Below are 25,505 nucleotides of genomic sequence, written 5' to 3' on the forward strand. Positions count from 1 at the left end.
TCTCAGCAAGAGATGGTCTTGGTGCCCCCAGATGCAAACCAAATGAAATATGCATTCACAGGCCTACTAAGTGCTCTGCCCTGTGCTGGGGGTGGTGGCTGTCCCGGGGCAGGGGGAACCAGGCATATCTCCTCGAGCTATTGTAAGACAGATGGATACACAGACAGGTAGATAGGTAGGTGGATGGGTGGGTGCATAGATGTGAGGGAGGGAGAGAGAGGGAGGGACGGAGGGAGGGAGGGAGGGATGGCTAAAGGAAGGGCAGATAGGTGGATACACAGACAGAGATGTATACATGCACACAGACGGATAAAAATGAGTCAAACAAAGCAACACAAGATTAATATTTGATCTCAAGGTTGTCCGAGGGAGCACAAACAGTGCACTCAATTTATCTTTGTAAATAATTAACCCATTACTGAATATAAGACCCATTACTGAATTATTCCTAATGGAGAGATTTCACCCACCCCATTCCCTGTACCCATTTGCCTCATGCAAAACGACACAGGTGGGAAAAGCCTGGCCTTGGGGCCGGAACCTTCAAGTTCGAGTCTGGGCTCAGCCGGTGACATTGACAGAAGCCTTGAACCCCACAGGGACCTCAGCCACACCTCAAAATTCCCAAGGACCCGCGAGAGGAAAGGCGGGATTCGGGGATTCCTTCCTCATTACCTAGAACAGCAGTTCTCAGACTTTGGCACGTGTGGGAATCACCCAAAGAGCTGGTTAATGCAAAGCACGCTGGCTCCATTCCCAGAAACGCCTCCACAGGACTGGAGGGCTGAGAATCTGCATCTGAGAGTGACCCTGGAGCTCCAAGGGGTGCACTTTGCTAGAGGACAGCTTCACGTGCTCGACTGCACAGTGACATCACGTGCTCCCACCCCCCAGACACTAATTGAATCGGTGTGATGCGTGACCCAAGTATTAGGATGCGTACAGCTTCCCAAAGTGGTTTTTAATGTGCAGCTGAGTTTGAGACCCTCTGCTCTAAACACCTGCTAATTCAAATGTGCTCCATGGGTAGCAGCACGTAGGCATGACCAGGAACGGGTTAGAAACGCAAAATCTCTGGTCCCACTCCAGGTCTACACAATCAGAACGGACTTTTAACAAGATTGCCAGGTCACTCATAGACATCAGGTCTGAGATACATGGACCTGGGGCACAGCTCTCCCACTTTACCACGTATGCGATCTATAAACAAGCAAACCAAGGAAAATGGTGCTACGTCCTCCATACGGATTCATCCCTTTATTTATGAGTCATACACGACCATGGGAAAAAGAACAGTCTTTTAAACAAGTGGTGCTGGGTCCACTGGATTTCCACACGCAAAGGAATGAAGTCAGAGCTCTACCTCACGCCATGTACAAAACTTATCAAAATGAATCACAGACCTAAATGTAAAAGCTAAAACTATAAAACTCATAGACGAGAACTCAGGATTAAATCCTTGTGACTTGGGTTAGGCAACTGTTTTAGATATGACACCCAAAGCACAAACAACAAAAGAAAAAAGAGATCCATTCAACGTTACCAAAATTAAAAACTTTTCTGCATCAAAGTACACTATCAAGAAAGTGGAAAGACAGCCCACAGACTGGGAGACAATATGTGCAAATCATATATCTGATAAGGAACCTGTACCCAGAATATATAAAGAACTCTTACAACTCAACAAGAATAGACAAATACGGGCAATAATATCAAAATGTGGGCAAAGGATCAAGTAGTCATTTCCCCAAAGATACACAAATGGCCAATAAGCACATGAAAAGAATAACCAAACAATATCACTGGTCATTAGGGAAATGCAAATAAAGCCACAATGAGATATGACTTTGTACTCACTAAGATGGTTATAATAAAAACAAAAAAGATAATAGTAAATGTTGATGAGGTTGTGGAGGAACTGGAACTCTCATCCACGGCTGGTGGGACGTAAAATGGTGCAGCTTCTTTGGAAAACTATCTGGCAGCCCCTCAAAGGGTAGACCCAGCAATTCCCTGCCCCCTGCCAGGCATATACCCGGGAGACAGGAAAGCATACGTCCACACAATCTGTACAAGAATAATCGCAGCAGCATTGTCACAACAGACAAAAAGTGGAAACAACTCCAAACGTCCATCAACTGATGAGCTGATAAACAAAAGGAGTAGATACGGTGGAATATTACCTGGGGAGTAGATACAGTGGAATATTACCCGGGGAGTAGATACAGTGGAATATTACCCGAGGAGCAGATGCAGTGGAATATTACCCAGGGAGCAGATACAGTGGAATATTACCCAGCCGTCAAAAGGGACGAAGCGCCGACACGTGCTGCAACATGGATGAACCCTGAAAACATTACGTTGAGTGAAAGAAACGAGACACAAAAGGGCACATATTGTGTGATTCCATTTCTACAAAGTGTCCAGAACAGGCAAACCCAAAGAGACAGGAAGTAGATGAGTGGTTGCCAGGGGCTGGGGGGTGTGGGGAGTGGGAGGAAAAGGGGGGTCACTGCTAGTGGGTACTGAGGTTCTTTTTGATGTGATGAGAGTGTTCTAAAATGAGACAGTGGTGACGGTGCACAACCCTGTGAGTATGTTTTTAAAGACACTGAACGGCACACTTTAAATGGGTGAATTTAATGGTATGTTTCAACAAAGCCTTACAAAAAACAAAAATTGAATTTTAATCGTACGTCGATTATACCTTAATAAAACTTTTAAATAAAAAATACACGCCCTACGGCACTCATATATTAAATAAATTACAGAATACACATAGACAGAATGTTTTTAAATGGGGAGATAGATCGTTTGGTGTTTTCTGCTCTACCCCAGCGGATCATCTGTGCCTCCTTTGTAAGATGAAAGGACGGCGAAGGTGAGTCCAAAACGTCTTGTAGGTTAAGGCTCTCCAACCATCCAGCTCACCGACTGACACCTGTCCACAGCAGCCACACAACCCGCCTGGGCCACGTAAATGCTCACGTGACTGTGAGAACCAGGTGCTCCGCTCCACCTCTGGCACTCGGGGTGACAGGGTGCACAGGAGGGGGTAACTCCCTGCCCTGTTATCACAGACAATGGGGGGGTGGGTGGCTGTGGGCTTGGGAGCCACTTACCAGGATGGACAGCACCTGTTTGGAGACACCAGCACCTCTGGCATTGATCTGCATTCAGTGTTTCAGTGTCATTATCTCATTATGAGTGAATCACGCAAAATCACAAAGGCTTCCAGTCTGCTAAAACAGGGATCCGTATCCACCAGAATATCTGATTAATAGCCCACGCCCGACCATGAAGGAGAAGGAGATTTACAGCTATCTTCCTCTGAACGGTCATCGCTCTCGAGGGCGGACACTTTCCCGTGAAGAGCTCCCAGGCCAGCACGTGAGACTCGTCCGAACGACCCACGGGCCTTTGAGGCCATTAAGCAGAGTGGATGGCGATGGTGGGTTTCCCCCAAACTGTCAGCAGCCCCGAGCATTCCAGCGACTGGCTCCCATGTTGGTCCACAAGCCAGCGGAGCCATCCTTGCATTCCCCCTACCTGCCACAAACGGAACAGTCCTGACCACCTGAGACCTCACGGTCTCCCTGATTCTGGCTTCGGCGCTCAGACGTGCTGCAGAGCGGACAGTCCCGAGTGGGTTCACGGGGCCGAGATCTGTGGTCAGAGACGGACAGGGAGAAACAGACACAAATCTCTTTTCTGTGAGGGGAATCTTTGACACTAGGGAACAAAAGCACGGAGGCAAGGTGAAGAGATTCTGGTGAAAAGAACAAGGGCCTCGTGTTCCAGATAAAAATCTGTTACCAAGAGGTGATCTGGCGAGTTTCATAAGAGTTATCAGATCTGGCCTCGTTGGACCCAGATGAGCAGAATTTCCAACAGCACCAGGAAAGCCGCGCATGCGGGTTCTCCGTTCCCCTGATAGAATTACGTCAGATAGAACTAGGCCTGCGAAGGTAGAACGCGCATAGCAACTGCTTGGAGATCAAACAGTTTAAAAGCGGATGGTTCTTCAGACTTGAGATTGCCAAGGGGGAGGGGCTGCGGGGCCAGAAGTGTCGGGAGTTTGGGATCAGCAGATGCAAGCTATCGATGTTATATAGAGGACGGATAAACCACAAGGTCCTGCTGTAGAGCGCATGGAACAACATTCAACATCCTGTGGTAAACCACCGTGGAAAAGAATATGGAAAGGTATATACAGGGCTTCCCTGGTGGCGCAGTGGTTGAGAATCTGCCTGCTAATGCAGGGGACACGGGTTCGAGCCCTGGTCTGGGAAGATCCCACATGCCACGGAGCAACTGTGCCCGTGAGCCACAACTACTGAGCCTGCGCGTCTGGAGCCTGTGCTCCGCAACAAGAGAGGCCGCGATAGTGACAGGCCCGCGCACCGCAATGAAGAGTGGCCCCCGCTTGCCACAACTAGAGAAAGCCCTCGCACAGAAACGAAGACCCAACACAGCCAGAAAAATAAATAAAATAAAACAAATGTGGGTTTTTAAAAAAAAAAAAGGTATATACATATATATATATATACAGGTATGACTGAATCACTTTGCTGTACAGCAAAAATTAACACAACGTTGTAAGTCAACTCTACTTCCATAAAATGTTTTTAAAAAGTGGATGGTTCTTGCTCCCAGACAGGTGTCCTGGGCTTGCTGGTGTCGGCTGCGCGGACCATGAGGGGAATGGGACGTGCGGTCCCATGTGTCCATCAGGTTGTGGAGAAGGCATGGGTGAGAAGTTGTGACTTTTGTCCTTCCAATAGCAAAATCAAGGAGGGCAGCTCTGAGAAGTGGTCTATGGCCTGTGATTTTCCTTCGTTGTTTTTTTTTTTTAAAGCATTACTATTTTTTAAATTAACTTATTTATTTTTGGCTGTGTCAGGTCTTCCTTGCTGCACTTGGGCTTTCTCTAGTTGCGGCGAGCGGGGGCTACTCTTCGTTGTGGTGCGCAGGCTTCTCACTGTGGTGGCTTCTCTTGTTGCGGAGCACGGGCTCTAGGCACGCGAGCTTCAGTAGTTGTGGCACACGGGCTCAGTAGTTGTGGCTCGCGGGCTCTAGAGCGCAGGCTCAGTAGTTGTGGCACACGGGCTTAGCTGCTCCGCGGCATGTGGGATCTTCCCGGACCAGGGCTCGAACCCGTGTCCCCTGCGTTGGCAGGCGGATTCTTAACCACTGCACCACCAGGGAAGTCCCAATGGCCTGTGATTTTCTTACAACGAAAGCCCTGGGCAAAAAAAAAAAACCCCACACAGACACACTGGTACTAATGTGGTTTGAAGCAGACACACGGGACCTATCAAACCAAGAATTTGGAAAGTATAGGACATTTTGAGCAAGTAAACATTCAAGGCTAGAACAATGAGATCCCACTACACACCTATTAGCATGGATAGAATCCAAAACACTGACAAACCCAACTTCTGGCAAAGATATAGAGCAACAACAGAGAACTCTCATCACTGCTGGTAGGAAGGCAAAAGCGGTACAGCCACTTAGGAAGACAGTCTGGCAGCCTCTTTCAAAACTAAAAGATGTTTTACCATATGATCCAACAACTGTACTCCTTGGTGTTCACACAACTGATGTGAAAACTTATGTCTACACCACAACCTACACACAAGTGTTTGCAGCAGTTTTGTCCATATTCACCAAAAGCTGGAAGCTTCTGGTGAATATGAACCAAGAAGCCCTTCAATAGGTGAAGAGATAAACAAAACCAGGACATCCATACAGTGGATTATTTAGTGATTAAAAAGGAAAGTGCTATCAAGTCATAAAAAAGATACAGCTAGGGGCTTCCCTGGTGGCGCAGTGGTTGAGAGTCCGCCTGCCGATGCAGGGGACGCGGGTTCGTGCCCCGGTCTGGGAGGATCCCACATGCCGCGGAGCGGCTGGGCCCGTGAGCCATGGCCGCTGAGCCTGAGCGTCCGGAGCCTGTGCTCCACAGCGGGAGAGGCCACAACAGTGAGAGGCCAGCATACGGCAAAAAAAAAAAAAAAAAAAAAAAAGATACAGCTAAATCTTAAATGCATGTGGTTAAGTGAAAGAAGCCAGTCCGAAAAATCTACACAGTGTATAATTCCAATGATATGATATTCTGGAAAACTTAAAACTATGGAGATGGTAAACAGATCAGTGGTTGCCAGGGGCTCCAGAGAGGGGCAGGATTGAATAGGTAAAAGGCACAGGGGATTTTTTTAAAAAAGTTGCAAAACGAATCTTTATGGCACTGTGATGGTGAACGTAAGAATTAAATATCTGTCAAAATCATAAACTCTACAGCACAAAGAGTGAAGCTTAACGGATGCAAATTTTTAAAATAAAGCTTAAAAGTTCATTTAGGAGATGTGGGATCCCAGGATAGAACGCAGAATGTGACAAAAGAGTCTAATTGTACTAAAACGTTAGAAACAACCCCACTGGAGGAGGTGGGGGAATAGAGTGCTGACCTGTGTAACTGCGGGAATGAGCAGAGTCTGAAAGACAAAAGGCAAAAGAACGTCACGCAAGCACGGTTCTCTAGTTGATAAAGTTGCTTTCCACTGTGCAGTGCAGGTCAACCATCTAGAAACCACTATGCAGGTGCCCTGGAATTGAGCAATTAAATACACAGACGGCAGAGAGTGGAAGCCAGGCTTCTCACTGTCTACGTGGGAGGTTACAGAAAAGCAAGGAGAGGAGAGAATGATCCCACCGGCAATGGATTAGGACTGGGGAGGTCAGTATGAACTCACGTTTCGCTTAATAAAGATTCAGGTGGTTACACACAGAAGCATTTATAGACTGGTACACACATGTATCTCCTTGTTCTTTCCTCTGAGAGAGCTCAGAAGGAACTACTCCCCAGTGGCAATGAGCACACCCAGCACCCAGATCTTGGTTTCTAAGACCACTCTTCCAGGGCACTTGGGAGGAACGGCAGATTCTAAGACTGGGGCAGGAAACATACAGAATGAGCCTGGAACACCTTCCGGTGCCAGGAAGCAAGACAGTGGTCAAATCATCATCGCCATCATCATCGCCATCATCCACATGGATGGGTATGTGTCAAAAGGACACAGGTGGAACTTCCCCGGTGGTCCGGTGGGTAAGCCTCCGTGCTCCCAATGCAGGGGGCCCGGGTTTGATCCCTGGTCGGGGAACGGGATCCCACATGCACGCCGCAACTAAGAAGTCCACATGCTGCAGTGAGGATCCCTGTGCTGCAACTAAGAGCTGTTGCAGCCAAAATAAGTAAGTAAACAAATAATAAATAAATATTGTTTTAAAAAAAGAAGTAACACTTCTATTAAAAAAAAAAAAAGAAAAAGACACAGTAGGCAAATGAAAGAGCTCCCAACGGCCGAAGCTGGAGCCATTTGAGCAACAAAACATGTCAAGTGGCGCTGTACTATGACGCAGGTGTACGTTAAACATCCAGGAGTCCACACTGATAAAAATAACTACATAAATAAATGAACTCTTTCCTCTGCAGAAGAATTCCAAGTAATTTACGGAGCTACACTGCCGTCCAGGAGGTGGAACGGAACTGCTCATCTTTAAGCGTGGGCTGGGTTTAGTGACTTCCTTCCGAAGAGGACAGTCCATAACGGGGGGAAAAGAGTTCACTTCGGTGGGAAGCCTGAGAAGCACACCTCAGCCGGGGGAGCAAGGTCCACGCCAGTGAGAGGGGTGCCCTTGATACGGTGCGATGAGAAGGGCATCTGCCCCTGCAGCCTTCTTCCCAAACCCACATACCACCCCCATCTAATCATGACCTAAACCTGAGACAAGCCTCAGCAGAGGGACGTGCTACAAAACACCGCACCAGCTCCCCAAACTGCCAAGGTCATCAAAAGCAAGGAAAGCCCTGGAAACTGTCAGAGCCAAGAGGGGCCTACGGAGACGGGAGGGCTACCTGTCATGAGGGATCCTGGAACAGAAGACGGACCTTCAGTAACTACGAACGAAAGCATGGGCGTGAGTTAATTGTAACACATCAATATTGGTTCATTAATCATAACGAACGTACGCTACTCACGTAAGACGGTGACGGGGAGAAATGGGTGTGGGGCATGGAGGGGGACACATCCTGTAAGTCTAAAACTGCTGTAAAGTAATCATTTAAAAGAGCTGTGAAAAAACCCACCCCAAGTTCATGTTTCGGCTGACGATTTCATGTAAAAATGCTGCTGTTGGCTGTCCCCACGTGGCCCCCTGGGGACCCCACCTACCCAAGGCTGTGTGTGCCTGTCATGGGTCACCTGACTGACATCCCCCTCCCCCTCCGGCCGGCTCTGCCACCGTCCCCAAAGCCAAGGCTCACCCCCGGGGGCCCCGTCTCTGCCGCCACATCACCGCCCTTTTCCCTACTTCCTCAAGTTCTCAGTTAATGCATTGCATCTTCCTGGACCACACGCACCTGTATGCGTCACCTATGATCCTTTCTGAAGCACGGCAGATTACACATAAGAAAAAGTCGTCAATGATCGAATATGCTGCTTGGAGCTCTCACTTAAAAACAGGTCTCTCTGTACCAGAAACTGCACCCAGCAAGCCAAAGGCACCCAGACGTCTTCGGGGTCACTGGCTCGGCAGCCCTCAAGCTAACTGCACTGGCACTGGGTACTCCGTGCGTCTTGGACCCCCTGCAGACTGGTGCTTACGAGGTCCCAGGGCTGTGTCCCCGAGGTGCTATTCCTGGGGAATTTCACACAGGGACTCGCTCAGGGGCTACGAGGAGACTGTAGGATCTGGACCAAAGGAGCGCCCTCAGTAGAGAGCAATCCAGTGTCCGAGAAGCCTTCTAGTTGGGCCGTGTGGGAGCTGGGCAGGGGGCTCCCCGGGAGCCCGGCTGCGGGGGCGTGTGGCAGAAACAGGCACATCTCGGCCTGGATGACGAGCTGCTGCCCTATCACCGCCTGGAAGCTGGCGTAGTCACTGGATCTCAGAAACAAAGCCCCGACTCACAACAGGGGCTCTGCAAACAGTCCCATCAACGCGTACTCAATTTCTACTTCTGATCGACCTGCTTCGAGGGCTGAGAGACGTTTCTAGCTTTATTACAGCCCTGCCTCTGTTGTGCCTGGACTTCTTTCAAGTTTGGGAAGACGGTGCAAGACAGAAGCCTGAAGTTTTGCTCGAGTTGTTAGTTTTAGTTCCCTTTCAGGGCTCGAAACAGCATCCATCTCGTCCCAGAGGTTCCAGCTGAAACAGGAGATGAGCCTGGCAGACAGTCTGCTTCTTTCTGCTACTGGCATCATTACCTGACCAAATTTCCATCAGAAAAGGCACTAGAAGGTCTGACTAACACGGCCTGCTTTGTTTTCACTGACAGGTCATTCCTCCAGGATTTAATTCTCTTCTGTGCGTCCCTCAGGCCAGAAGGTATGCTTCGCCCCACTCGGGTTCCCGAGCTCAGCCCAGGGGCGCCCGAGGACCACGCAGCCCGAGTGCAGGGATGCCGCTCAGGTGTGAGCATCATGGCATTTCCTGCTCTTAGGAAGGAAGCTGCTTTCAGCTCTCCGCTTGGGACGTGAAGTCTGGTTCTCAGCCAGATTCTGCCGATTACCAGGTGGCTTTTAAGAAAGTCACAGAACTCCGGGTGGAGCTGCTAGGACACGGGCACAGCCTGGGGCTGGCAGAGCCGCTGAGGACAGCAGGGCAGTGTCTGGAGTAACGGGGGTGGGGGCGGCTCTTGCCCCCTTGGGCCGGCCTGGCACTGCAGCAGGAGACTCCACCCAGGAGCTTGGCGACCACAGGCCCTCCAGTCCCGGACCCTCTGTGTCCGCCACGGCCTCGGCCACATCCCAGCAGCCACGGCACGGGAGAAGGGGGCCCGCAGCCGACCCCGCTTCCCTTCCACCCCGGGTGAGAGCCTGGAAAGCAAGGGCAAGCAAGCCAGCCTCTGTCCCCCCGGCCTCGAGGCGACCTGGCGCCCGGCCTCCGCTCTCGGAGCCCCCGCTCCTCCGGGGATGCTGGCCTCGCAGACGCCCTGCTTCGTGGGAGCCCGAGGACAGAGGGAGACAGGCCTACCACGCCCTGCGCACACCATCGGGCCCCAGGAGGTTCTTGTTTAACCTCGGTGTCACTATGAAGTGTCCCCCATCACTTCTCAGGCGACGGGCCGAGGGCGCCAGCGTGTCCGGGGCCAAGGGGCTTCCCAGACGGGGACCCTCAGTGTGAAAACCAGAGCTGTCCCTAGAAAACTGGGACAAGTTGGTCACACCGCCTATCACCTGGGGGCGGCCACCAAATCAACCCCGTTTTCCTCCCTCTGGGTCCACAGCCAGGAGAAAACAACACGTACTGAGTCTCCATTGCGCCACTGACATGACAGGCACGTTCTGGAGACCCCACCAAGCATGAGCCGCTCCACACGGGGACACTCACATGCTCCTCACCCAACGTTCACACGTCCCCACCCTGCGGGGACCGCCACCCTACGGAGCGGACAGAGGCGAGAGGGAAGTCGCGTGCTTGTCCCCCAGACGTTAAGGCGCTGGCCTCTCGGTGGAGCCTGTGTTACATCCTCTCCTGGTATTTTCTCCGTTTGTAACTGGGTCACTATACGCCCTTGTCCGGGGAACTGCCCATGACTTAGTTTGTTTCCAAGAATGTCCACCCCATTGTTCGCTTTTCTCATTTCACGTGTTGCCCTTGGTCCCCATTTTCCCTGCCTCTCAACCAGGACGGTCTGCTTCTCAGCTGGGGATGTGAGTGAAAATTCTCTAGGTGTGGAGAGTGGAGCAGTGATGCTGGACGAGGCGCTGACCTGCAGCAGAATCTCAGGTCCACCCTCAGCTTCCGGTTCAGAACTTTCCGTATTCACTACATCCTTTACCCTTTCTGCTCGTTGTAAATATTCCTTTGTCTTAAAGAAAAAAAACATCCTGTTTGATCACCGTCAATTTTGTCCACACAGAACCCTGCACGGAGGTTTATAGCAACTTTAAGCATAATCACGAAAATCTGGAAGCCGCCAAGATGCACCTCAGTGGGTGGATGGATATAAACCGTGGTCCATCCACACAACGGAATATTCTTTGGAGCTAGAAAGAAATGAGGGAGGGAAAGACTGGGAGTGTGGGATTAGCAGACGTGAACTATTATATACAGGATGGCGAGACAACAAGCTCCCACTGTAGAGCACAGGGAACTATAGCCAGCCTCCTGGGATAAACCATCATGGAGAAGAATATAAAAATAGAAAGTCTCTGCGTATAACTGGATCACTTTGCTGTAGAGCAGAGACTGGCGCAACGCTGTACATCAACTCTACTTCCATATAAAAAATGAGCTATCAAACCATGAAAATCAGGGAGGAAACATAAGTGCATATTTGTAAGTGAAAAAAGGCAATCTGCAAAGGCCACACAGTATGTGATTCCAACCATATGACATCCTAGAAAAAGCCAAACTACGGAGACAGTAAAAAGATCAGTGGCTGCCGGGGGTTAGTGGGAGGGAGGGACGAACAGGCAGAGCGCGGAGGATTTTCAGGGCAGGAAACCTCGCCTGCATGATGGTGGATATATGTCCTTATACATCTGTCTAAACCCGCGGAATGCACAGCACTGAGCGAACACTAACGTAAAAGTGGACTTGATTTCACTTTCTGACTTACTTCACTCTGTACGACAGTCTCTATCATGATGGGGAGGGGGGAGCAGGAGGGGCGGTGTCCAGCCCGGGGAATCATCGGGAAACAGCCACGGATGCGGCCAGGCCAGCGGGAGCCCAGGCCGGAAGCTGCCCGAGGACCACAGACCCCAGGCCTGGCTCAGCTCTGCCACTGTCCCTCCTCAGGAATCCATAGGCCCATGTGCGGTCTGAGCCCAAGTGCTGGGAGCTACACTGCAGTGATGGACGGTACCCACCCACCCCCCGCCCAACGAGCTGGGGGCCAGCCTGGGTGACAGGGGCTGACCTCGGGGCCAGAACCAGCACGTGCTCACCGTGTGCCCCCCCCGCCCTGGTGCTCAGACCCTCTGCTCAGCTACACACACCCCCAAGGTGCTTCCCCTGCAGACCGAACATCCAACCCTGCAGCTGCCCCGCTCCCCGTCCAGACTCTCTGCAGATGCCCGTGCCCCCTGACCCACCACCTGCTACAGGCCCTTCTCCCCAGCGCTGGGGTCTTGCCCCATCACTCCTGACCTTAGAAGGTCAGCCCCGCGCGGGCACGGCAGGGCCCACCTCTGCCTTGTGCTCCATCCACCCTTCAGGATGCCCGGGAGGTTTGCCCACGTCACCCCGCCCCAGCTCCCGGCGCACAGACCCCCAGCTTCCTGTCTCACCAAGTGTCTGCCTGGGCTGGTGCCCGCCTCACCTTCACGCAGGCCTCTGCGCTTGTCCCCCCTCCAGGCCTGTGCTCTCCTGTCCCTATCCAGGCCTGTCCCGTCCCGTGGCATCTCGAGCACTGAAGCTGTGTCCCCGATAAGCCAGCAGCCCTGTTCCCACGTTGCTCAGTTAAATTTAGGAGACAGGAGTCAACCGTGATTACAGCACGGCCACCTGTGTGCGGATGGGGACGTACACGGCGGCAGGAGCATGGGTGCAGGTCCTGCCCCAGCTTTGGAGTCCCCACAAGTGACGAGAAAGCTCCCTCCTTCAGCTGACGCACCTGTTGTGGGTTCAGCAACTGTGAGGTGGGACACATATACGTGACATTGGCACAGGGAGGACCTGCCCGACCCAAGAGGAGAGGGGGAGGGAGGCCCCGCTCGCTGAGTCCAAGAGAAACGCTCCCTGCTAAGCATTACCCACTTGCCCGGATGAACGCTCCCAGTTGCCATGGAGACCCTCACCTGAGCCGCTCTCGGCTCTCACGACAGCCTCACCTCAGCTGGTCGAGTTCACGTGTCCCCTGGGCACAGGGCTCTCACCTGGGATGCCGGTGCCTCCCCCCACCAGGGGACACTGTGCAATGTCTGGGGGCATCTTTGGCGGCCACAACTCGGGGGTGTTACTGGCATTTGTGGGTGAGGGTCAGGGATGCCGTACACATCCTACAGTGCACAGGACAGCCCCCAGCATAAAGGACTGGCCAGCCCCAGCATGGAACATCATGCATCCATGAAAAAGAAAGAAATCCCGCCATTTGCAAGAACGTGGTTGGACCTTGAGGGCATAACGCTATGTGAAATAAGTCAGACGGAGAAAGGCAAATCTGTCTGATCTCGCTGACACGTGGAATCTAAAACAACTGAACCCAGAGAAAAAGCCTGGTGGCCACCAGAGGCAGGAGGTGGGGTGGGTGGAATGGGTGGAGGGGTTCAAAAGGTCCAAGCTTCCAGTTATGAGATAAGTCAGTCCTAGGGATGTTGTGTACAGCATGGCGACTGTGGTTAATAATACTGTGTTGTATATTTACAAGTGGCTAAGAGAGTAGATCCTAAAAGTTCTCATCATAAAAAAAAATGTGTAACTATGAGTGGTGACGGATGTTCACGAAACGTATCGTGGTGATCATTTCCCAGCATATCCATATGCCAAATCATTACATTGTACGCCGAAAATTAATACAATGTTTTGCGTCAACTGTATTTCCATAAAACTGGAAACAAAAAGAGAAGAGATAAGATTAAACAAAAGTTGATGCCCATTTGGAACTGGTAAGAAACAGAAAGGATCCTCCGGCCCCCGTGTCAGCGGGGCGGAGGATGAGAGCCCCGTACCGTTTTAGCCCACGCGCGCGATCTGAGGTCCCACGCGCAGGGACTTGGTTTCCAGCAGGGGGAGCTAGGCACACGCGGGTGCATGTGCGTCTCCCAGGGCTGGCACGAGACGGCTGTTCTGTGCTGTCCTTCATTCATTCACTCATTCTCTCCTTCAACTCAGGTACGTACTGAGCGCCTACCACTCGCCAGGCACCTCCCGGATGCTGGCGATTCCACGCCGCTAACACAGGCTCCCGGAGGAGGGAGAAAGCACTTTTAAAACCGAGTAAAGCGCGATGCTGCCTACGCACGTGTAATCCGAACAACAGAATCACCTTTCCTCCCCGAACCCACGTTCCAGCGGGGTTTCCTCAAGTGTCTCCAACCAGCCCCTACCTCCCGTCTCCAGGTCGTGGAAATTCGGATCCAGGCCTCGTTCCAGCATCTTGACGACCTTCTCCACCGAACGATGCTGGATGTAATCCATGCATTTTTTCAGGTTGGTCTAAAGAGAAAAGCAAAATTGGTCTTACAGAGAAACGTCTCTTCAGGCCACAGGAAGGCTCCTTGCGGGGTGCACCCCGGCTGGACGCCTTTGCGGGGAGGAGAGCTGCCCCCTGATGGGGCCCTGCTGCAGTCCCCAGGCTCGCCAGGCAGCATCCTTCTGCATCTGGAACCCCGGGGCCAAGCCCGGAGCCCAGCACATGGCAAACGCAATTGGCCTGTCCTGGATGAATGTTCTAGAAATCCCCCACCGACCTCTGTGCTTGCCGAGAGCCACAGGATGTTCCTTCACTTTCAAAAGGATGAACTACCTGAACCACTTTGAAAAACTACGCTTTCCAGGGTGCAGCCCAGGTCTTCTGACTCCATCCTCTTTTGAGCGAGGCCCGAGGACTGGTATTTGTGTTTCCTAATCTCTAACGGAGTGGCCTGCTATGGACAGCAGAAGGGCACTGCTCACTCAGCTTAACCCACTCGTGGCTAATCCCGTGACCTGCAGGTGGACACACGGATGCTTGGGTCACCGAGCGATTCAAGGTGAGGGAGTCAGTCGCTCCTCGTGAGACCAAAATGACCAGGGGCTCAACACTGACCAGGTTGCCCAGACTCATCTGCAAGGAAAATAATAATTTTCTGTCCATCTAGCAGATAGCCTGGGCTATTTGATGGTAATCACAGTACCTGAGATGCCTCTGTCAGATGAATCTAATGCTCTCACTGGCCCAGTTCTCCACCCGCACTCCATACCCCTCCCCAGTCACCCTGAAACCAACCCCTGGACCCTTCAGCCCACGGATCTCCACCTGGATGCTTTCTGTACATTCTGGGACTAAACATTAACAAATGCTCAAGGACACAGGATACACTTGGTTTCTCCGAACACCTGCATTGCTACTTACTAATCGACATTATTTTAAATGCACAAACACATTTTCATGTACACATCAGAGAGTCATCAAAAGAACCCGAAGTGCCCAGACTTGGAATCTAAATACCCCTGTGTGGGCAGATTCCAGGGCTGGGCAGGGGAAGTGCAAGAGCAACCTGACCATCTTGTGCCTGAAAAAGCCGTCAGTACTCAAAGGATGGTGGGGACAGCGCCAGAGGGAGGAGAGCCAGGCAGAAGGGCCACCGGCCACATCCGGACAACTTGGGCACAAAAATAAATAATGAGGATGGCATATTATAACCCACTGAACACGATGAAAATCCACAGGTCCATCCTGATATGAATGGGGGGATGAAACAAAAGCAAGGGGACCCCAGAGGTTGGGGATGCTCTCTGTGGACTCACGGCTGCAGGTGAGCTCACCTGGGCAGATCAGGGCTGGTTTAAGTAAGCTGAACGGGTACCCGTCCTGACTCTGGCTCTCCCTGTGCTCTGCAGGGAATGCTCCAGGCTCTCCGGGGAGGGGCCGGACCTGGAGGAGGGCATCTGAGAGCATCCTTGGGTATCACACATCTTCCTCCATGCTGAGCGAGGTGCCCACCGCACGCTCCAGCTCCTGCATGCCCTGGACAGGCACAGCATCCCTGACGGAGCGCAGGTGTGCCTGGAACACAGCCCACAGCTCGCTCCTTAACCCTCTCCTTCTCCCCTGCTTCCCTTGTGCGTCTTACCTCCATGCGGTTTACGTAAACAGCACCTTAATCACGAGAGTGGCGGCACCAGACACCTACTTCAGTGTTGTCCCCTATTTCGGCAGCGAAGGCCCAGAGGGAACGGCCACCTGTCTTCCCAGAAACACCCGGGAGGAGGTGAGTAGAAAGCAGGGCCCCAATCTCCACTCTCAGGGATGTTAGTTCCCTTACGTGCAGGCATCGACTGAGTTTGCGTCACCCGGGAGGAGACGATGGTGGTGTTTAACAGGGCTCTGGCGGCAGCGGGGGCCTCAGCGTCTCACAGGAAGGAGAACCCTCTGCCCAAGAGCTCCCCCGATCTCTGAGATGATGACGCAGAAACGAACACCACGGCTCGACACAACCAGTCCTCGCTTACCTTCGTGTGCAGCTTGGCCAACTGTTTCTCATCCAGGTTGGATTGTCTATACACCCGCTTCTTGTAGCGAAACTGGCACAGACACACAAACAGGAAAAAAAGAAAACCAGGTAAATATTTCACGCAGCCGTTCAGAGGAAACACCCGCCTTGTCCGTGGGTATTTCCCCCGGGGCGGGGGCTCCCTAGCAAACCCTTTTGTGTTCAATAAACTACTTGCGTTCGCACCACAGAGCCCACGACAGCGTAAGGGTAACTTCTGCGGAGATGCTGCCGCCGTTTGGGCTGGAAAGTCACAAAAAGAAATGAGAGCAACCCAGACTCAGGAGCTGATGTGCTCTGCTCTCCTCTGCATCGTCAGCATGGCAGCAAATCAGGACCCGCTTCTCACGTGGGCTCTGTCTTCGACATCGTCAACCTTTATTAAACACACTCCAGAAAAGCCCCAGCCTGGCAAAGCCACCTGCCCTCAGCCCACAGCCTCCGCCTGGGACTCTGGGGCTCAGACTCGCTCCTTCAAATGGCACGGCACCTCCTCTAACCTGGCAGAGACGTCATGGAAACAGAGGGGCTTGCTGAGTAAGTCTACCTTGCTCAGGTAGAGTGATGGTGCCCGGGAGGGTGCACTGGGGCCGCAGACTGCTTCCGGATCCCCAGCGCCTTTCACCCGATGCCCTGTTCCTTCTCCTGGGTGCCCTGGCTGCCTCTGTAGTACATGCCCTGTGGCGGGTTTGGGAAGGAGGCTGGCAGCTTGGGAGTCACTGGGACTCTGAGCTGAGACACAGCTCCAACTCCAGACCCCCCACTGCCCTAGGGTAACGGAAAGTGGGGTCCGGCTGCTCGCCGCTCAAAAGCCAATAAAGAGGCCAGGTTGGTGGAAAGGCGAGTTTGCCTTATGTTGATGCTGGCAGCCTGGAGGCAAGGGAGGGTGGACTCCCGTCCAAAGGCCAACTCCCCCCCACTGACAGTCAGTGGGCTAGAGCTTTTATAGACAGAGGGAGGGGGCTCCATGCAGACAGCACGGTCAGCTCCGGCAGTCATCTTGAAATTGGTCATCGGTACTCTGACCAGCGGCATCTTGATTGCTTTAGGTCCTGTTAGCCTCAGTTCCAGGGTTGGTTTGTTCCCATTTCTTTGAGGCCAATTCTCGGAACTGTGGCAGCTTATGTCATGGCTACAGTCTGATCACCATGCGGTTAACTGCTTCCACCTGGTAGGGGTTTCAGTATCTATAAGACAGCTCACAGGATACGGCTCAGAATATTATCTCTAGCCCTTGAGGAGGAACTAAAGGTCCTTGACTATGCTTAATGACTAAACTATTATTATTTGGTCTCCTTTGACTGTTTTCCTTTGTTTCTGCATTTTCTCACTTCTCTGATTAAACATATTCTTTTTTTTTTTTTTTTTTGCGGTACGCGGTCCTCTCACTGTTGCGGCCTCTCCTGTTGTGGAGCACAGGCTCCGGACGTGCAGGCTCAGCGGCCATGGCTCACGGGCCCAGCCGCTCCACAGCACGCGGGATCCTTCCGGACCGGGGCACGAACCCACGTCCCCTGCATCGGCAGGTGGACTCTCAACCACTGCGCCACCAGGGAAGCCCAAACATATTTTTTGATTAAAGTTCTTCCACAGACAAAAGGCAGGCGGAGGACACGGCGGGGAGGGAAGGCCCACAGGGTCCTGCTCCGTTTCGCTAGCAGCCGAGTCACTGGGCTGGACACCTGCCCCATCTCAGACTCTGTTTCCTTGTCTGTCGCACGGGGATCACAGAGCTCCCAGCGTGCCCCGAGGATTGAATGTGAGCTTCCTGGCACAGAACCGGTGCTGGGCAGACGCTGTCTTACCCTTCCCTCCCCAACTTCCCTTGATTCCCTCCCACTCCGAGGAGTTTAAACAAGCACAGGCGTGACACAAAGGGTGCGGAGCAGGGGGTGACCTAACCCCGAAAGTCTCATCCCATGTGAAGTTTCCAGCGCGACCACCTTATCGTCTCCTCCCCTCCACTCCAAACGAAAGAGCAATCCCACAACAGACAAAATCCCTCAGTGCCACAGACAAAAACTTGATTATTTTTTTAGGTGCCAAAATAAACCAGTGAAATCAGAAAGTCCCGCGAAACGCAGGCCGCACCCCGTTCCTGGATCACGTGCACCGTCGCCAACGGTAAGCGTCCGCCTTCTCGAACTGACCTGGCAGGAGGAGACGCAGGCCGTTTTAGGACTCTAGCCCTCAGATTCTAGATTCAACCAGGACAGCACATTCTGGGCACGGCCGTGAAACTCCCTATTGCTTATCTTCATGCGTCACGGCTCTGAGGCTTCAGAAACCACTGAGAGTGACGTGAGGGGATGTAACAGAGTTTGCTAACTTGACGGATCTGTAGGAATTCAAGTCCATGGGTGCTTTTTCAGTTATAAAAAGAAATATGCTGGGTCGACAACATCTCCTGGCAGGAGGGGGACACGTGGAGGAGGCACATGGAGGAGAATGTCTATTTCCACAGTCATAAATGTTTACGGCTTGTGGCTAGAGGATGTAGGCTCAGAAACACACATCCTTTTCTTGCTCTTTTCTCTGTGTTTCATACGTAGCCAACCGTGTTTTACGGCCACGATCCAAGGCAAAGAGCTCAGATCCAGGCTGCCCCTGGCGGGTCCACCTCCAGGCCAGGCTCAGCCCCACACAGCGGACCACCTGGCAGGATGGTGGTCCAAGAAGAGGCACGAACACACGTGTAAGTGGCTCCTTCATGGCAATGAGAGCTGATGGCAAGAGCAGCTACAGCACCCACCAGTGCAGGCGCTCGCCCGTCCCCAGGCCTTATGCTAAGATCACTGTCCCAAGGAATAGCTCACCCGAGCCTCACAGCCACCGAGAAGACGGTAGTAATGTTCCCCGATTTCAAAGCTGGGAATCTGAGGCTCAGAGAGGCTGTGGGGTGGCAGGTAGGGTCCCACAGTGACCAGGACTGGACCATGTCCATCTGATGTCACAGACCACCCAGCCACATGGGGCAACGAATGCTCACGTGCTCGCCTCTCAGCCTCGGCTGCCACGAGTCCCTGGATGGGACAGCAGAAGGACACGCGTGCCGGCTGCCCTGAAAGGCAGGGCACAGCCCTGCCCAGGTCCCACCGGGCTCTCCCAGGCCTCCTCTTGTTCGGTTCTCGGGGGCTGGGGGACGGGCCCGTGTCGCCTCCTCCAAGATGCTTTCCGATCAAGGGTAGGCTCCGGACTGCCTGTTCTCGCCCTGTTTTACTGTCTTTATAGAAATTGTCAGCCCCCAAATGAGCTGTTTGTTTACTGTTCCTGGCCTGTCATCTACAGGATTGTAAGCTCCATCAGACCAGATCCTTGACTGTCCCATGCACGTGGGCCATGCCGAGAAAGGGGCAGGCTGTGAGCAGGCCCCTGACAAGGGGTTTTTCAATGGACGCCCAGTTCACAGGTGAGCAAACTGAGGCCAGAACAGGGAACCACTTGACTCCCCAGGGGCATCCCAGCTTTTCCTGACGGAAACCCTTCTCCTTGGTCCAACACATGTTGGGGGTCTCAGAACGTCAGCTTCAAAGTCACTGTCAGACCTGGGAATGTGCAGATGAGGGGCTGCCGTGGTCCAAGATGTCTCTGACTTCAGACCAACCCCCTTCGAGGGCCCAGATGCCACCCATGACGCCACCCTCACAGGCTCTCACTGTTGACTAAGCTGAAACGAATGCGATCACTTGATAATAATAGTGACGTGTGGGGTCACGGTAGAAACAACCACATTTCCACCTACTTGTGTCGCTGTCTTAATAATTGTGGGGCGGGGGAGGAGGGATAAACTGGGAGATTGGGATTGACGTATACGCACTACTGTATATAAAATAGATAACCAACAAGGACCTACTGCACAGCACGGGGAACTCTACTCAATATTCTGTAATGACCTATATGGGAAATGAACCTGAAAAAGAGTGACTGTATGTAGACGGATAACTAATTCACTTTGCTGTGCACCTGAAACGAGCACAACATTGTAAACCAACTATGCGCCAATGAAAATTTTTTATTCGTTTTTATTGGAGTATAGTTGCTTAAAAATTAATTTAAACATATACCACGTGGGGCTTCCCTGGTGGCGCAGTGGTTGCGAGTCCGCCTGCCGATGCAGGGGACACGGGTTCGTGCCCCGGTCCGGGAAGATCCCACATGCCGCGGAGCGGCTGGGCCCGTGAGCCATGGCCGCTGAGCCTGCGCGTCCGGAGCCTGTGCTCCGCAACGGGAGAGGCCACGGCAGTGAGAGGCCCGCGTACCGCAAAAAATAAATAAATAAATAAAAATAAATAAAAATATACAATGTGGAAATACCATACGTAAACTCAGGGTGCAGCAAGCCCGGGTTCCCCAGGGCAGAGCCGGGGGACACACGTTCTGTGGATGTAAGGCTGCCGGGTGTATGCACCCACACTTCACGAGTCAGCCCAAGAGCACGTGACTGGCCACAGCGGCTCAAAGAACCCACAGGTCATTCCCGGGAGTCATGCTTCTGACAACAGCTGGATGGCCACGGGCCACCCTGAGCCCAAGGGCGGGGTGTCGGGGGAGATTCAGGAGGTAGAGGCAAACCCCGTTCTGCGTCCCCAGGGCTCACAGCTCCAGGTGACGCGAGCCTGAGTCAGACCCATGGTCCGCTCACACCAAGATGTCCCTCCAACAAGTTCATCCAATCCACAGCAGGAAAACAAATGGCTAAAAATTGCACCCTGGTCCGCAAATCAGGACAATATCTGCTGCGACCTTGAGAATGCACACTACTGTTTTGAGCTAAGAGCGATTTCCCAGTCCGAAGCAAACGTGGAACTGGGGGAAGGTCCTCCCTCCACCACCACGCCCAGGCTCTGAGGCGGTGACCAGTACCTCCAGGGAGGGGATGCCCCTGCCCGCGGGCTGCGGGTACGCGCGCAGAAGCCGTTCCTCGTCCAAGAACTTGCCGTCTCGCCCGTCGCTCGCCGGCTGGAACAGCCCGTAGTTCAGGACGTCCTTCAGGCTCTGGTTCAACGAGCACAGAATCCGCTGCTTCGCAACCCACACCGTCGCATCGGGGTTAAATCGAATGCACTTCTGCGCGGAAGGACAGAGACCCCTGGTTAGTGATGCAGGATGCCACCCCGGCACGTGGTCAGAGACGCCAAAGGTGCTTCCATTCCATCCCGAGAGCTCCTCTGAGCTCTGGACCCCCTGGCTTTTCTGGATGAAAAATACGACCTTCTTGTCGCTTCGGTAAATATAAAAGGGGAAAAGCTCAGATCGACTCACTGATTCTGTGGCCTCAGCTCTCACCATTGGCTCCAATCTCTGGGACCAGCTGTGTTTGCTGGTCATCACTCCCCACCACCTATTGCCCTGGGCAGTTCTCTCACTTGTACGGAGCTTCTCAAACCTCCCTGCTTGTGAAACACAGACTGTTGACCCGCACCCCCTTCAAGCAGAGTGTCTGAGCCAGCGGGTCTGGGTCAGGCCCCAGAAGCTGCATTTCTCACAAGTTTCAAGGTGCTGCTGTAGCTGGTCTCGGAAACAGACTGAGGACGACGGCGCGAGTGAATTACAGTGTGGCTTCGTTTTTACCCCGATCGCTCTCTCTTGGCATCTCAGGCCCAGGTGGCCGTCTCCTCTCATAACCTCACTGATGGGAAAGCCCAGGGCACAAGCGCCCCACCCCGCTGACTCTGAACGTAACAGCTGCAAAAACACTGACACCGCCCCTCCCAAACCATAAAGAACGGCAACTGTGAAGAATGATTTGATTTAGAAATCGTATCAGTTGCCGTGAAAGTTAATCTTTGAAAAAGTTAAATAGTACAGACGGTTCCTGCAAACCAACCACGAACACTTTTCAAGAACAGAGCGAAGACGCTAAGAACCAGAACGACACGACTTGGTCACGTTCCCAGGTCCCTTCAGTGAGACCTGCCAACACACCAGGAGAACAAGCGTTAGGCCAAATCCGCTTCTGACCATCACTTCTAGTTTTTATTGAATTAAAATTATATTCTACTGCATGGCCATCGGCAGGGGCTCAAAAACGTGCTTAATCACTGTGAAAGCGTTCAGAAACGACCGAGTCTGACTGCGTACGAGGCTGGAACCAACTCTCTGCAGGAGGATTCTGCTCGCCCAAGGATGCAAAAGGCGCTACTATCTCCCTGACCCTCTGCCTCGGGAGAGCTCCTCCCTGCTGGGTAAGAGGATACCCCTGCTCTCGACAACAGGTCGGTTGAGCAGGCAGCCCGGAATCCCACTGCCGGGAAACCTGACCCCACGGGCATGAATGTGCCGTCTGTCCCTCTCCGATGGCAAAGACTGAATTCAAGAGTAAGGCTCAGAGCTCCTCTCGGGGCTGCGAGGCTGGGTGGGGGCCGATCGTTCGCTTCAGTGACTGCCAGCTGCACCCCTGCCATCTTCGGCTGAATGAGAAGACTGTCTGGAAACTCCCAACACAACAGCGGAGCTGTATCAGAGGTGACCAAGTAGGGCCGTGGATATCTCGCCAGTTCCTGCTTTGAGAATCATTGTCGGCCTCTGGTTCCAGCTCCATGGACGCGCGAACTCAATTTCCCTTAGAGGCCAGCATCCAAAGCGGGCCTGAGGCTCCCTCCCTGCGGCCGGCAGAAAGGATCCTGCCAGCAGGTGGGCGCTGAGCAGAGCACAGCCTGAAAGCCATCCCCCAGGGGATCTGTGTGGCGACTGTAGATGACCCCAGAGACTGGTGTCCACGGCCACTTAGGGGGCAGGGCTGGGGACGATGAGTCGCGACAGGCCAGCCCAGCACAATGGAGAATGTCCTGCTCCAAAAAACACGCCTAGAGGGCGCCACTGAGAAACCGCTCTAGAAGCAACAGGAGCTCGGAGGGCAGAAAGGCTTGGATTTCCAGCTGCATACACTAACCTCGGGATCCTGGGCGAATTTACCAACCCAGTGGTCCCCCTGTTTCTGTGATGAAAACCATGGTAACTGCATAACTTGCAGGGCAGTTGTAAGAAGCAGACGGAACATATGTAATACATGTCATTACGGGTTGAATTGCGTCCCCGCAAAAGATAAGGGTTCCTGCCCCTTAAGGAGCTCAAAGCCTAGTGGGGTGTGATGACGGTGGTGGTGTTGATGGTGTTTATGGTGATGGTGATGATGGGGTGGTGTTGATGGTGGCGATAGTGAACACAATGTTGACGACAGTGGTCATGATGATGACACAGTCGTGGCTGACATGTATTGACTCCTAAATGCCAGAAACTGTGCTAACTTCATTTGCCTTCAACACAACCACGAGTGGAGAGTCTTATTATTATAATAATCATTATTATTGATATAGTGTGATTATTGTATCAATAACTATAATGAATATATAATTATATGCTAAAATAACAATGTAATAACAATTATTACTATTCCCATTTTCCAGATGAGCAAGTTGAGCCTCCGAGACTCACGTAACTACCCCAAGGTCGCGTGTCTAGAAAATGGTGGAGGTTCGATCCGAACCCAAGCTGTATCGGCCCGGCTCCGAAGTCCTCGCTATTTAACTGACACGTCATTTCCTCTCTGTGCCCGCGGCACCTCAGTGCGGACAAATCATAAAATACCAGACGTCTAGTCACTGAGAAAACAGAAGAGAATACTTACGTTCAGGTCCTCTGTGGACCAGGGACATACTGCCTTTGTTCAGATTTTCCAATGACCTGTCAATTTGCCCCAATGTTAAATGTTGACAGTTACAAGGGAGAAGCAGTTTCACCTCCATAGCGAGGGACGCTATTTGGGAGATGCTAAATAACTTTTTTCAAAGAAGGAAAGGCTACGCTCCGAGATACTCTGAAAAATAGACAACGTCACAGGTCTCAAGGCATGTGGTGCTGTGCAGATTAGCCGCGGACGTGTCTCCCAGAAAAAGCAGGGGAGCGCCATGGACGTGGTGTCCTTTCTTCTACTTAACAGCTGGGCTTCAGGGAGGATGGACAAAAGAAAACCCCCGAAGAACAACAGAGCACTTCAAACAAAGATTTTCACCCTGGTGTGAATTCACAAGACTAACAAGATTTTGGAACAGGTTCCTCAGCCAGCAACGGTGACAGTGGTGGACCGGTGGCAGGACCCTGGCCAGCAATGGTGACAGTGGTGGACCGGTGGCAGGACCCTGGACACAAAGGAAGGTTCTGACCATGAGCCCAAGTTCACCGAGCAGGGAGACGCAGGGACCTGGACGCCAGCTGACAGATGAGTGGCTCCAGTGTGGGCTAAGTGATGACACCAACCTAACAACTCAACCCCCAAACAGATGCCCCCATCGTCCCTCCCTGCCCCTCCCCTCCTGCTCCCCGATCTCAGCGGCTGCCCCTCCTCCCATGCCACAAACCCAGGAGGACCTCTTGACTCCGTCCTGTCCCGCAGCTTCCGGACTGGTCTGCATTAATCCATGACCTCAGGTGTGTGAGTCCTCATCTGTCCCACCTCCACTGCCCAGCAGCCCCAAGCCTTTCTCACCAGGTCACTCCAGCAGCCACTGCACTGAGCTCATCCCATGTCCCTCGGGCCCACACAACCTGACTCCCTGAGTGGCTGCCAGGGTCCCCTCTCAAGCCAATAACTCCCCACGTCCTGCCTGTCGGTACCACCTCTGCCCTGGCCCCAACCCCACACGTGTGCACTGGCACACACACACATGCACACGCACATAAAAACATACACACACACGTGTACACAAACGCGTAAGGACACAAACACAAACACACATATATACCTGTACATACACACATGCGAACACACACACACACACACACGCACAGACAAACACACACGCGCACACACACTCCAGCAACGCGCCGGCAGTCCTCGGGAAAGCCAGGCCACGTGCGCCCCAGCCTCCAGCACCTGTGCACCTGTGCTTCCAGCTAGCCGTCCCCTCCCCACCTCGTCTACCAGCTGAAACTGCACTCACACCTCCCACGGGGTCAGGGACTCACCCTCTCTCTGGTCTCCCAGCTGAGCTGACCGCTGGGCTCCCCGAGTTGAACCCACAGCCCACGGACCATTCAAGCTAATCCGGCTGCCCCCTGCCCCCTCCTGTCCAGCCTACAGGTCACAGCCTCTCCGTCCCGCATTTCTTGTTTCCTGGGAGGTGGGACACGCATGTATGCCTCCTCCCTCTCTCCTGACACGCAGGTAGGAGTCGGTACCTGTCACTCACTGATCTCCTGCTGCGACAGCCCAAATGCCAGGACATCCAGATGCATCTCAAGGCCGCCCGGTGGGTCTGGCTGAGCTGCGTGGCTTAAGACACAGGACACTTGCGAGAGGAC

General features: G+C 52.9%; 1 protein-coding gene across 6 annotated transcripts in view; it reads right to left on the bottom strand.

Annotated features, from left to right (window-relative positions):
* Positions 1–25,505, bottom strand: part of SHANK2 (SH3 and multiple ankyrin repeat domains 2) — a 546,027-nt gene that overhangs the window by 415,873 nt on the left and 104,649 nt on the right. For all 6 annotated transcript variants that reach the window (XM_060019467.1, XM_060019468.2, XM_060019471.1 and 3 more), the window contains exons 4-6: positions 21,069–21,272; positions 16,165–16,236; positions 14,058–14,166 (exon numbers count right to left, since the gene is read on the bottom strand). In XM_060019467.1, coding sequence (XP_059875450.1) covers positions 14,058–14,166; positions 16,165–16,236; positions 21,069–21,272 — 385 coding nt within the window. The remainder of the gene's footprint in view (positions 1–14,057; positions 14,167–16,164; positions 16,237–21,068; positions 21,273–25,505) is intronic.

This window comes from Delphinus delphis, chromosome 8 (genome assembly GCF_949987515.2).
Source record: "Delphinus delphis chromosome 8, mDelDel1.2, whole genome shotgun sequence".
Taxonomy (NCBI): domain Eukaryota; kingdom Metazoa; phylum Chordata; class Mammalia; order Artiodactyla; family Delphinidae; genus Delphinus; species Delphinus delphis.